The sequence below is a fragment of the Dipodomys spectabilis genome, unplaced genomic scaffold, assembly GCF_019054845.1.
Source record: "Dipodomys spectabilis isolate Male_0828 unplaced genomic scaffold, ASM1905484v1 ptg000561l, whole genome shotgun sequence".
NCBI classification, from domain to species: Eukaryota; Metazoa; Chordata; class Mammalia; order Rodentia; family Heteromyidae; genus Dipodomys; species Dipodomys spectabilis.
In genome coordinates, this window is record NW_024871238.1 from 207,896 (window position 1) to 221,316 (window position 13,421).

The 13,421-nt window shown below is 55.2% G+C and overlaps 1 protein-coding gene across 1 annotated transcript in view; it reads left to right on the forward strand.

The window, feature by feature from the left end:
- The window catches only part of Sntg2 (syntrophin gamma 2), a 189,229-nt gene that overhangs the window by 170,240 nt on the left and 5,568 nt on the right, over window positions 1–13,421 (forward strand). The window contains exon 18 of the mRNA XM_042670490.1: window positions 7,482–7,592. Coding sequence (XP_042526424.1) covers window positions 7,482–7,592 — 111 coding nt within the window. The remainder of the gene's footprint in view (window positions 1–7,481; window positions 7,593–13,421) is intronic.

Sequence of the window (13,421 nt, forward strand, 5' to 3'; positions counted from 1 at the left end):
TGGTGACATCAGATGTCAGAGCTGGTGACATCAGATGACAGACCTGGTGACATCACATGGCAGAGCTGGTGACATCAGATGACAGAGCTGGTGACATCAGATGGCAGAGCTGGTTACATCAGATGACAGAGCTGGTGATATCAGATGACAGAGCTGGTGACATCAAGGCAGAGCTGTTGACATCAGATGACAGAGCTGGTGACATCAGATGGCAGCTGGTGACGTCAGATGTCAGAGCTGGTGACATCAGATGGCAGAGCTGGTGACATCAGATGACAGAGCTGGTGACATCAAGGCAGAGCTGGTGACATCAGATGACAGAGCTGGTGACATCAGATGACAGAGCTGGTGACATCAAGGCAGAGCTGGTGACATCAGATGACAGAGCTGGTGACATCAAGGCAGAGCTGGTGACATCAGATGACAGAGCTGGTTACATCAGGTGGCAGAGCTGGTGACATCAGGTGGCAGAGCTGGTGACATCAGATGTCAGAGCTGGTGACATCAGATGGCAGAGCTGGTGACATCAGATGTCAGAGCTGGTGATATCAGATGGCAGAGCTGGTGACATCAGATGATAGAGCTGGTGACGTCAGATGACAGAGCTGGTGATATCAAATGGCAGAGCTGGTGACATCAGATGGCAGAGCTGGTTACATCAGATGGCAGAGCTGTTGACATCAGATGACAGAGCTGGTGACATCACATGGCAGAGCTGGTGGCGTCAGATGACAGAGCTGGTGACGTCAGATGACAGAGCTGGTTACATCAGGTGGCAGCTGGTGACATCAGATGGCAGAGCTGGTGACGTCAGATGACAGAGCTGGTTACATCAGGTGGCAGAGCTGGTGGCATAAGATGGCAGAGCTGGTGACATCACATGGCAGAGCTGGTGGCGTCACATGGCAGAGCTGGTGACGTCAGGACGCTGGGTGGCAGGAGGTGGCTTTGTTCTGGCTGCCAGGCTGCGCTCCTCTAAGTCTCTGCTGAGTCTCCCGTCTGGGGACTCTGCTCTGCCTGGGGATTCCTGTCTGTGCTGGTGTGGCAGGCTTCAGATTCCAGAGCGTTTAGCACAAGTTTCTCCATTTCCGTCTGGGGGCCCGGTGCTGGGCTCGGTGTAGACAGTGTGTGCCCACGAGTTTCACCAGGACCATTTGCACACGGCTGTCCCCGCGACACAGAAGCACGCTCTGCACGCTCAGCCTGTGCTCCTGTGTCCCTGAATAAACCAAGCCTCGCCTCAGACCCTGTCAGCCCCATCTGGTCAGTGCTCCCACTGCAGGTCCCTGTGGCTGCGGGTACTGGCGTCTGGGGGCAGCACCCTTCTGGGGGAGGTTTGTCCTGGCCGCCTCGCGTCCTTCTGCTAGCACATAGGCTTTAGACAGGACAAGTCTGCCCCCTGTGGGGCGCGTGTAGATCTCTGGAGACATTCGGCTCCTGCATCCGCGGCCAGCCATGCTGTGGAGCACCGGAGGGCCAGGACACCAGTCACAGAGATGTCGATCCAACGTGCTGACGCGGCACAGCCTCCACAGAAGGCCAGCACCCAGCGCTCACGGGGGCTCTGTACTTGTGCTTCCCAGGGGAAACGAGGGCATTTCCTGGTAGGACATACGTAGGCTTCACAACAGCAAGATGTATTTGCACACAGTCTAATATTAAGGAATGATTTCATGTTCATATCCAACATCAAAGCACTAGGCCTGTGATCAGAGCTGCTGGCGGCCTCCAGAATCCTCTAAAGGATTTTCTCTCTGTACCCCGCCTGTTGTGCCCCGGGAGCTCAGAGGTGATCAGAAGGCTGGGTGTATGCACCCCAGCATTTTTCCCCTTTCCATCAGCTGTGATGACTTGTGCACTTAGAAGACTCTGTCCATCACCTAAATTCAGGGTAGAAAGCCCAGACCTCATCTTGAACATGAGTAATGAGGCAGCTTCATGTGACAGGTGAGCTGGTGTTGGATGTAGTACACGGATGTCAGGGGACAGGTGAGCTGGTGTTGGACATAGTACACGGGATGTCATGTGACAGGTGAGCTGGTGATGGACATAGTACATGGATGTCAGGTGACAGGTGAGCTGGTGTTGGATGTAGTACACGGATGTCAGGTGACAGGTGAGCTGGTGTTGGACATAGTACACGGGATGTCATGTGACAGGTGAGCTGGTGTTGGACATAGTACACGGGATGTCATGTGACAGGTGAGCTGGTGTTGGACATAGTACATGGATGTCAGGTGACAGGTGAGCTGGTGTGGGACATAGTACATGGATGTCAGGTGACAGGTGTGCTGGTGTGGGACATAGTACATGGATGTCATGTGACAGGTGAGCTGGTGTTGGACGTAGTACATGGATGTCAGGTGACAGGTGAGCTGGTGTTGGACATAGTACACCGGATGTCATGTGACAGGTGAGCTGGTGTTGGACGTAGTACATGGATGTCAGGTGACAGGTGAGCTGGTGTGGGACATAGTACATGGATGTCATGTGACATGTGAGCTGGTGTTGGACATAGTACACGGGATGTCAGGTGACAGGTGAGCTGGTGTTGGACGTAGTACATGGATGTCAGGTGACAGGTGAGCTGGTGTTGGACATAGTACACGGATGTCAGGTGACAGGTGAGCTGGTGTTGGACGTAGTACATGGGATGTCATGTGACAGGTGAGCTGGTGCTGGACGTAGTACATGGATGTCAGGTGACAGGTGAGCTGGTATTGGATGTAGTACATGGATGTCAGGTGACAGGTGAGCTGGTGTGGGACATAGTACATGGATGTCAGGTGACAGGTGAGCTGGTGTTAGAGGTAGTACATGGATGTCAGGTGACAGGTGAGCTGGTGTTGGACATAGTACACGGTATGTCAGGTGACAGGTGAGCTGGTGTTGGATGTAGTACATGGATGTCAGGTGACAGGTGAGCTGATGTTGGATGTAGTACATGGATGTCAGGTGACAGGTGAGCTGGTGTTGGATGTAGTACATGGATGTCAGGTGACAGGTGAGCTGGTGTTGGATGTAGTACATGGATGTCAGGTGACAAGTGAATTGGTGTTGGACGTAGTACATGGATGTCAGGTGACAGGTGAGCTGGTGTTGGACATTGTACACGGGATGTCAGGTGACAGGTGAGCTGGTGTGGGACGTAGTACATGGATGTCAGGTGACAGGTGAGCTGGTGTTGGACGTAGTACACGGATGTCAGGTGACAGGTGAGCTGGTGTTGAACGTAGTACATGGATGTCAGGTGACAGGTGAGCTGGTGTTGAACGTAGTACACGGGATGTCAGGTGACAGGTGAGCTGGTGTTGGACATAGTACATGAGATGTCAGGTGACAGGTGAGCTGGTGTTGGACGTAGTACACGGATGTCAGGTGACAGGTGAGCTGGTATGGGACGTAGTACATGGATGTCAGGTGACAGGTGAGCTGGTGTTGGACATAGTACATGGATGTCAGGTGACAGGTGAGCTGGTGTTGGACGTAGTACATGGATGTCAGGTGACAGGTGAGCTGGTGTTGGACGTAGTACACGGGATGTCAGGTGACAAGTGAGCTGGTGTTGGACGTAGTACATGGATGTCAGGTGACAGGTGAGCTGGTGTTGGACATAGTACATGGATGTCAGGTGACAGGTGAGCTGGTGTGGAACGTAGTACACGGGATGTCAGGTGACAGGTGAGCTGGTGTTGGATGTAGTACACGGATGTCAGGTGACAGGTGAGCTGGTGTTGGACGTAGTACACGGATGTCAGGTGACAGGTGAGCTGGTGTTGGATGTAGTACACGGATGTCAGGTGACAGGTGAGCTGGTGTTGAACATAGTACATGGATGTCAGGTGACAGGTGAGCTGGTGTTGGATGTAGTACACGGATGTCAGGTGACAGGTGAGCTGGTGTTGGATGTAGTACATGGATGTCAGGTGACAGGTGAGCTGGTGTTGGACATAGTACACGGATGTCATGTGACAGGTGAGCTGGTGTTGGACGTAGTACATGGATGTCAGGTGACAGGTGAGCTGGTGTTGGACATAGTACACGGATGTCATGTGACAGGTGAGCTGGTGTTGGACGTAGTACATGGATGTCAGGTGACAGGTGAGCTGGTGTTAGAGGTAGTACATGGATGTCAGGTGACAGGTGAGCTGGTGTTGGATGTAGTACACGGATGTCATGTGACAGGTGAGCTGGTGTGGGACATAGTACATGGATGTCAGGTGACAGGTGAGCTGGTGTTGGACATAGTACACGGTATGTCAGGTGACAGGTGAGCTGGTGTTGGACGTAGTACATGGATGTCATGTGACAGGTGAGCTGGTGTTGGACGTAGTACATGGATGTCAGGTGACAGGTGAGCTGGTGTTGGATGTAGTACATGGATGTCAGGTGACAGGTGAGCTGGTGTGGGACATAGTACACGGGTTTTCAGGTGACAGGTGAGCTGGTGTTGGACGTAGTACACGGATGTCAGGTGACAGGTGAGCTGGTGTGGGACATAGTACACGGATGTCAGGTGACAGGTGTGCTGGTGTTGGATGTAGTACATGGATGTCAGGTGACAGGTGAGCTGGTGTTGGATGTAGTACACGGATGTCAGGTGACAGGTGAGCTGATGTTGGATGTAGTACATGGATGTCAGGTGACAGGTGAGCTGGTGTTGGATGTAGTACATGGATGTCAGGTGACAGGTGAGCTGGTGTTGGACATAGTACACGGTATGTCAGATGACAGGTGAGCTGGTGTTGGACATAGTACATGGGATGTCAGGTGACAGGTGAGCTGGTGTTGGACGTAGTACATGGATGTCAGGTGACAGGTGAGCTGGTGTTGGATGTAGTACACGGATGTCAGGTGACAGGTGAGCTGGTGTGGGACATAGTACACGGGTTTTCAGGTGACAGGTGAGCTGGTGTTGGACGTAGTACACGGATGTCAGGTGACAGGTGAGCTGGTGTGGGACATAGTACACGGATGTCAGGTGACAGGTGTGCTGGTGTTGGATGTAGTACATGGATGTCAGGTGACAGGTGAGCTGGTGTTGGATGTAGTACACGGATGTCAGGTGACAGGTGAGCTGATGTTGGATGTAGTACATGGATGTCAGGTGACAGGTGAGCTGGTGTTGGATGTAGTACATGGATGTCAGGTGACAGGTGAGCTGGTGTTGGACATAGTACACGGTATGTCAGATGACAGGTGAGCTGGTGTTGGACATAGTACATGGGATGTCAGGTGACAGGTGAGCTGGTGTTGGACGTAGTACATGGATGTCAGGTGACAGGTGAGCTGGTGTTGGATGTAGTACACGGATGTCATGTGACAGGTGAGCTGGTGTTGGACGTAGTACATGGATGTCAGGTGACAGGTGAGCTGGTGTTGGACGTAGTACACGGATGTCAGGTGACAGGTGAGCTGGTGTGGGACATAGTACACGGATGTCAGGTGACAGGTGTGCTGGTGTTGGATGTAGTACACGGATGTCAGGTGACAGGTGAGCTGGTGTTGGATGTAGTACATGGATGTCAGGTGACAGGTGAGCTGGTGTTGGACGTAGTACATGGATGTCAGGTGACAGGTGAGCTGGTGTTGGATGTAGTACACGGATGTCAGGTGACAGGTGAGCTGATGTTGGATGTAGTACATGGATGTCAGGTGACAGGTGAGCTGGTGTTGGATGTAGTACATGGATGTCAGGTGACAGGTGAGCTGGTGTTGGACATAGTACATGGGATGTCAGGTGACAGGTGAGCTGGTGTTGGACGTAGTACATGGATGTCAGGTGACAGGTGAGCTGGTGTTGGATGTAGTACACGGATGTCATGTGACAGGTGAGCTGGTGTTGGACGTAGTACATGGATGTCAGGTGACAGGTGAGCTGGTGTTGGACGTAGTACACGGATGTCAGGTGACAGGTGAGCTGGTGTTGGACATAGTACACGGATGTCATGTGACAGGTGAGCTGGTGTTGGACGTAGTACATGGATGTCAGGTGACAGGTGAGCTGGTGTGGGACATAGTACACGGGATGTCAGGTGACAGGTGAGCTGGTGTTGGACGTAGTACATGGATGTCAGGTGACAGGTGAGCTGGTGTTGGACGTAGTACACGGGATGTCAGGTGACAAGTGAGCTGGTGTTGGACGTAGTACATGGATGTCATGTGTCAGGTGAGCTGGTGTTGGACATTGTACATGGATGTCAGGTGACAGGTGAGCTGGTGTTGGACGTAGTACATGGATGTCAGGTGACAGGTGAGCTGATGTTGGACATTGTACATGGGATGTCAGGTGACAGGTGAGCTGGTGTTGGACGTAGTACATGGATGTCAGGTGACAGGTGAGCTGGTGTTGGATGTAGTACATGGATGTCAGGTGACAGGTGAGCTGGTGTTGGACGTAGTACATGGATGTCAGGTGACAGGTGAGCTGGTGTTGGATGTAGTACATGGATGTCAGGTGACAGGTGAGCTGATGTTGGACATAGTACATGGATGTCAGGTGACAGGTGAGCTGATGTTGGATGTAGTACATGGATGTCAGGTGACAGGTGAGCTGGTGTTGGATGTAGTACATGGATGTCAGGTGACAGGTGAGCTGGTGCTGGACATAGTACACGGGATATCAGGTGACAGGTGAGCTTCGAAACTCTCTGTCTCCATGCTTGCCCTCCATTGAGAAAAATATAATCATTATTCAAACAAATGATTTTGATAGAGTTTCAGCCTAGCTTTTGCCTTAAAAAGTAATTGTAATTTCTTAATGAAATGTTTGTGGGAAGATAGAATTTGCCTCCACAGATGGCGTACCATTCCATCCTGTGGAAACTGCTCTCCCAGCCCATGAACTGCAGCTCCTTGTCTTGTGTTGGGTCTGTGTAGATCACGATTCATCTGTGAGTGGGTCTCCATGAACTCTGAGTGATTCTCACTGCAGGAGGCCCAGGCAGCAGTGCCACGCCTTTCATGTTGGTTCTTGGAGATGGCAGACAGCCTCATGGACAGACCATGGCCAGGCAGAGCGTCCGCTCTGTCTGCAGTCCAGCCTGTGTCGCCTGCAGGCCGTTCCTGAGGAGCAGGAGGAGGGGGAGGGGGAAGGAGAGGGGGGAGGGAGAGGGGAGGGGAGGGGAGGGGAGGGGGAGGGGGAGGAGTTAGGGGAGAAAGGAAATGGGAGGAGGTGGTGCTAGTTACATTTCTCCAGATAGAAAAAGGAACAAGACTCTTAGGAAGTCTTCCGTCCCAAGAGCCCCAGCGGGATGAGGTCCCTGGGACCTGCGGTACCTGCGGCTGGGCAGGGGGAGGGAGGAGCGGCCTGCTTGAGGGTCAGAGGGCAGTGTGGGAGAGCAGCAGACCGGACTCTGATCAGCCTCCAGGTAGACAAAGGGCAGCGTTGATCTGAACAGGCGGCTCACTTTGTTAGCAGATGTTAATTAAGCAAATGAGCTCTTGCTCATAAATCGCTCATGAACTTCAATCGTTTGCAGAACGTCCTCTGGAGATTCAAGTTCTCCCAGCTCAAGGGGTCCTCTGATGACGGAAAAGCCCGAGTGAAGCTGCTGTTTCAGAATCCAGACACCAGACAGATCGAGATGAAGGTAAGGGCTGTTCCCCAGGCACACAGTGCATGCCCAGAAAGAGACGTAAGTGGTCGATGCGTTAAAAAGTCCACATGTGAAGGAGAGAAGTATTTCCTGAGGGGTGGCTCCTGCTGCAAAGACCCAGGCTTGCTCCTGGGCACTTTACATCCTGGCATTGGGATCTCTGAAACAAGCACTTGGTTCCACTGAAAATCGTAAGTTTCTTAGTTGCAGGAAGGCACTACTTAAAATACTACAGAAGTAAAAATTCAGGACCACTTTGCAAATACATTAAGTATGTGATGAATCATCTGTAGCATTAAAAGTGAGCCTCTCTGCTGTAACAAGTTTACCGCATTTAGATCGACCCTTGCTATCAGTGGATACCATTGAATGGATGCTTTGACATCAATGTGTCATCAAACCAACACACACAGAGTCGGAAAGTAAACAAAGTGCAGATTTCGCACAATGGAAAGTACGTTTGGAAATCTGAGTCTGTGAGCGCGTGGTTAGGAACCGGAAGTCTGCTGCTGGCACACTTTGGGTTCTGATGAAATTAGCCAGGACGCACGGGACTGCTGAATGAGAAAGCCTCGCCTTTGTCGAGCTCAGTCAGGTAAGTGGAGGAAGGAAGAATGATTTAGCCCATCCCATCTCCCTTGCGGTGGTTACTGCTGGTAAGTCAGCACATCCCCCGGTCTTCGGTTTCGTTGGGCACCGTGGTGAGGGACGCGGGCACACACGGGCACTCCGTCTCCGTTGGCAACGCGGCGAGGACAGGTCCCGGGTTTGTGCGTGTGGATCTGGGGGACGCCGACTCTCGGGCCCCTACTCCACGTGGCCGTCCACACCTCCGTGTGCACCGTGCAGGGCAGCACCTCTCGAGGAGGCGTCCATGGTGCGGCTGGTCTCCTCAGATGCGTTCTCTAGGTAAGGGAGGCTGTGTGAGGCTCCGGCCAGCTGACAGCCCCAGAGCCACGGCGTCTCCAAGCCCATAGTGAGGAAGGACGCAGGGCCCGTGCCACACAGAGCCGGGGCACCCTGCTGAGAGCCCGGCTCGGTCCCATGAAACACACTCCTGTGTGTGGACGCCATGGCGTGTGGACACCATGCTCCAGGGACAGGGCCGTGGCCGTGGCCGGCTGGGGCAGGGTGTGCGCGCACTGCTCAGCCATATCAGTGCAGCTCAGCACAGACGCACAGCCTGCCGTGTGGAGATGATTATTTCTAAAACAATGAACTATCTGCTTTCTGGAAAGGATATTAAAATCATTGCAACGGGTTAAAATTCAAAGTTTAATTAAAATGTGTAAGTTTTATGAGCATGGATGAGAAAGCATGGCCCAGAGATGAGCAGAAGCACCGGAGCTCCCGGAGCTGCTTCTGCTCCCGTGTTCCTGCCGGGCCCTGTGCCTCCCATCCCTCAGGATCTGGGAGACGGTCCCCAGGGGTGCGCACAGACAGACTCACCGAGAACGGAGACTCCACTGAGGCTCCCGCACAGATTCGTAGGGAGCGTTGGCCAAGGCCCCAGGAGGGGCCCGGAGAGGCCATCTCCTCCTCAGACACTTCCCCTGACTCTGAGGAAGAGGTCGGAATGGAGCTGTTTCTCTGCGACCTGTAGCAGCAGGACTGGATACCTGAGCTGCAGAAGTGAGTAGAGACGGAAAGAGGGTAGACGAACAGGAACCGGGACTCAAGGCTCCCGAGGCACATGGGGTTATTAGTACAGGGAGGGAAAACACGTGGACATACACGTGGACATGGGCTGAGTCCACGTGGACACACTGGACACGGGGGTGAGTCCATCCTGGAGGACAGAAGACCACGTGGACACACTGGACATGGAGTGAGTTCATCCTGGAGGACAGAAGACCACATGGACACACTGGACACGGAGTGAGTTCATCCTGGAGGGCAGAAGACCACGTGGACACACTGGACATGGAGTGAGTTCATCCTGGAGGACAGAAGACCACGTGGACACACTGGACATGGGGTGAGTTCATCCTGGAGGACAGAAGACCACGTGGACACACTGGACACGGGGTGAGTCCATCCTGGAGGGCAGAAGACCACGTGGACACACTGGACAGGGAGTGAGTTCATCCTGGAGGACAGAAGACCACGTGGACACACTGGACACGGAGTGTCCATCCTGGAGGACAGAAGACCACGTGGACACACTGAACACAGGAGAATCCATCTTGGAGGACAGAAGACCACGTGGACACACTGGACATGGAGTGTCCATCCTGGAGGACAGAAGACCATGTGGACACACTGGACATGGGGTGAGTCCATCCTGGAGGACAGAAGACCACGTGGACACACTGGACATGTAGTGAGTTCATCCTGGAGGACAAAAGACCACGTGGACACACTGGACATGGGGTGAGTCCATCCTGGAGGACAGAAGACCACGTGGACACACTGGATATGGGGTGAGTCCATCCTGGAGGACAGAAGACCACGTGGACACACTGGACACGGGGTGAGTTCATCCTGGAGGACAAAAGACCACGTGGACACACTGGACACGGAGTGTCCATCCTGGAGGACAGAAGACCACATGGACACACTGAACACAGGAGAGTCCATCCTGGAGGACAGAAGACCACGTGGACACACTGGACATGGAGTGTCCATCCTGGAGGACAGAAGACCACGTGGACACACTGGACATGGGGTGAGTCCATCCTGGAGGACAGAAGACCATGTGGACACACTGGACATGGAGTGTCCATCCTGGAGGACAGAAGACCACGTGGACACACTGGACATGGAGTGAGTTCATCCAGGAGGACAGAAGACCACGTGGACACACTGGACATGGAGTGAGTTCATCCTGGAGGACAGAAGACCACGTGGACACACTGGACACGGGGTGAGTTCATCCTGGAGGACAGAAGACCACGTGGACACACTGGACATGGAGTGTTCACCCTGGGAGCACTTTAAAAAGGACAGCGTGGGGTTGTATCAGTTATACAGAAGGGGAGGCATCCTAAGACTTGCAAATTACTTCTGGAATTTTACATTTAATAGTCTCAAACCACAGTGACCACAGGGAGATGAATCTGAGAAAGCGAAGCCCTGAATGGGATTTGTGGTCCTGGACACAGACAGACGGGAGCGTGCACCTCATTTAACTCCACCCTGTCCTGCTTGGACCAGGAGTGCCCGGGCATACCGTCCCGACCCCAGCTCATCGGTCCCTGGTTCTCTTCCACTGATACTGCTTTCCCTTCTCTGTCATGCCTAGTCCAGGATCCTCCTCCTACAGGACATCCTGCCTTCTGGCTGGCCCACCTGTCTCATGATGGCAGTTTTCCCACAGAGGACGGTGCCCTCCACGCAGCCTGCCAGGCCTCCTGGAAGGCCTCGTCAGTGGCATCTGTACTGTGCAGTGGCCTGGCTGATCTCCTGACCAGCCTGGCCTCCTAACCATCTCTGAGTCCAGCCTGGCCACCACCCACTGTCCAGACTCGCCATACTCTTGTTTCCGGGCCCCTCTAGATTCCTTCCAGATCCCACCCCTGCTGAGCTGTAAGCATCTGGGCATCAAGGGTCTTCTGAGTGTCACGCAAATGCTCAAAGCCCCATAGTGTCTGTGTTGAGCTACAGAGACCCAGGGGAGATGGAGGCGGGGGTGGCCGGCTGTGTGGTGACCGGGCTGGCCAGCTGTGTGGTGACTGGCCGTGGGGTGACTGGCTGTGTGGTGACTGGCCGTGGGGTGACTGGCTGTGTGGTGACTGGCTGTGTGGTGACCAGGGTGGCCGGCTGTGTGGTGACTGGCTGTGTGGTGACTGGCTGTGTGGTGACCAGGGTGGCCGGCTGTGTGGTGACTGGCTGTGTGGTGACTGGCCGTGGGGTGACTGGCTGTGTGTCTGGCCGTGTGACTGGCTATGTGACTGGCCGTGTGACTGGCTGTGTGACTGGCCGTGTGACTGGCCATGTGTCTGGCCGTGTGACTGGCCGTGTGACTGGCTGTGACTGGCCATGTGACTGGCCGTGTGACTGGCCGTGTCACTGGCCGTGTGACTGGCCATGTGTCTGGCCGTGTGTCTGGCCGTGTGACTGGCCGTGTGACTGGCCGTGTGTCTGGCCGTGTCACTGGCCGTGTCACTGGCCGTGTGTCTGGCCGTGTGTCTGGCCGTGTGACTGGCCGTGTGTCTGGCCGTGTCACTGGCCGTGTCACTGGCCGTGTCACTGGCCGTATCACTGGCCGTGTCACTGGCCGTGTGACTGGCCGTGTGTCTGGCCGTGTGTCTGGCCGTGTGACTGGCCGTGTGACTGGCCGTGTGACTGGCCGTGTGTCTGGCCGTGTGACTGGCCGTGTGACTGGCCGTGTGTCTGGCCGTGTGTCTGGCCGTGTGACTGGCTGTGACTGGCCGTGTGACTGGCCGTGTGACTGGCCGTGTCACTGGCCGTGTGACTGGCCGTGTGTCTTGCCATGTGTCTGGCCGTGTGACTGGCCGTGTGACTGGCCGTGTGTCTGGCCGTGTGACTGGCCGTGTCACTGGCCGTGTGTCTGGCCGTGTGTCTGGCCGTGTGACTGGCCGTGTGTCTGGCCGTGTCACTGGCCGTGTGACTGGCCGTGTGACTGGCCGTGTGACTGGCCGTGTGTCTGGCCATGTGTCTGGCCGTGTGACTGGCTGTGACTGTCCATGTGACTGGCTGTGACTGGCTGTGTGACTGGCCGTGTGACTGGCCGTGTGACTGGCCGTGTGACTGGCCGTGTGTCTGGCCGTGTGACTGGCCGTGTGTCTGGCCGTGTCACTGGCCGTGTGTCCGGCCGTGTGTCTGGCCGTGTGTCTGGCTGTGTGACTGGCCGTGTGACTGGCCGTGTGACTGGCCGTGTCACTGGCCGTGTGTCTGGCCGTGTGACTGGCCGTGTGACTGGCCGTGTGTCTGGCTGTGTGACTGGCCGTGTCACTGGCCGTGTGTCTGGCCGTGTGACTGGCCGTGTGTCTGGCTGTGTGACTGGCTGTGTCACTGGCTGTGTCACTGGCCGTGTCACTGGCCGTGTGTCTGGCCGTGTGACTGGCCGTGTGTCTGGCCGTGTGACTGGCCGTGTGACTGGCCGTGTCACTGGCCGTGTCACTGGCTGTGTCACTGGCTGTGTCACTGGCTGTGTGTCTGGCCGTGTGACTGGCCGTGTGACTGGCCGTGTGACTGGCCGTGTGACTGGCCGTGTCACTGGCCGTGTGTCTGGCCGTGTGACTGGCCGTGTGACTGGCCGTGTGTCTGGCTGTGTGTCTGGCTGTGTGTCTGGCTCTGTCACTGGCTTTGTCACTGGCTGTGTCTGGCCGTGTGACTGGCCGTGTGTCTGGCTGTGTGTCTGGCTGTGTGTCTGGCTCTGTCACTGGCTTTGTCACTGGCTGTGTCTGGCCGTGTGTCTGGCTGTGACTGGTTGTGTCACTGGCCGTGTGACTGGCCGTGTGTCTGGCCGTGTGACTGGCCATGTGTCTGGCCGTGTGTCTGGCCATGTGTCTGGCCGTGTGTCTGGCTGTGACTGGCTGTGTCACTGGCTGTGTGACTGGCCGTGTGACTGGCCATGTGACTGGCTGTGTGACTGGCTGCGTGGTCACTGGCGGTAGGTTCTTAGTGGACGCGAGTCTCCCGTGTGAAGGGAGAGCTCCTCGTGCTCCGTGGGTCACTAGGAGACAAGCTGGCAAAGGAACCTGGTGAGGCTACAGCCTTCTGAGGGCCGCCGCCTTGCTGACAGCCTTTGGTGGGTGTCCAGCGGTCTGGGCAGAAGTGGACCTGTGGAGTGTGCGGAGGGATGCCATGCCACTGGGAAATACGCTGGGGACAGAGGATGCCATGAACGCTTCCTTC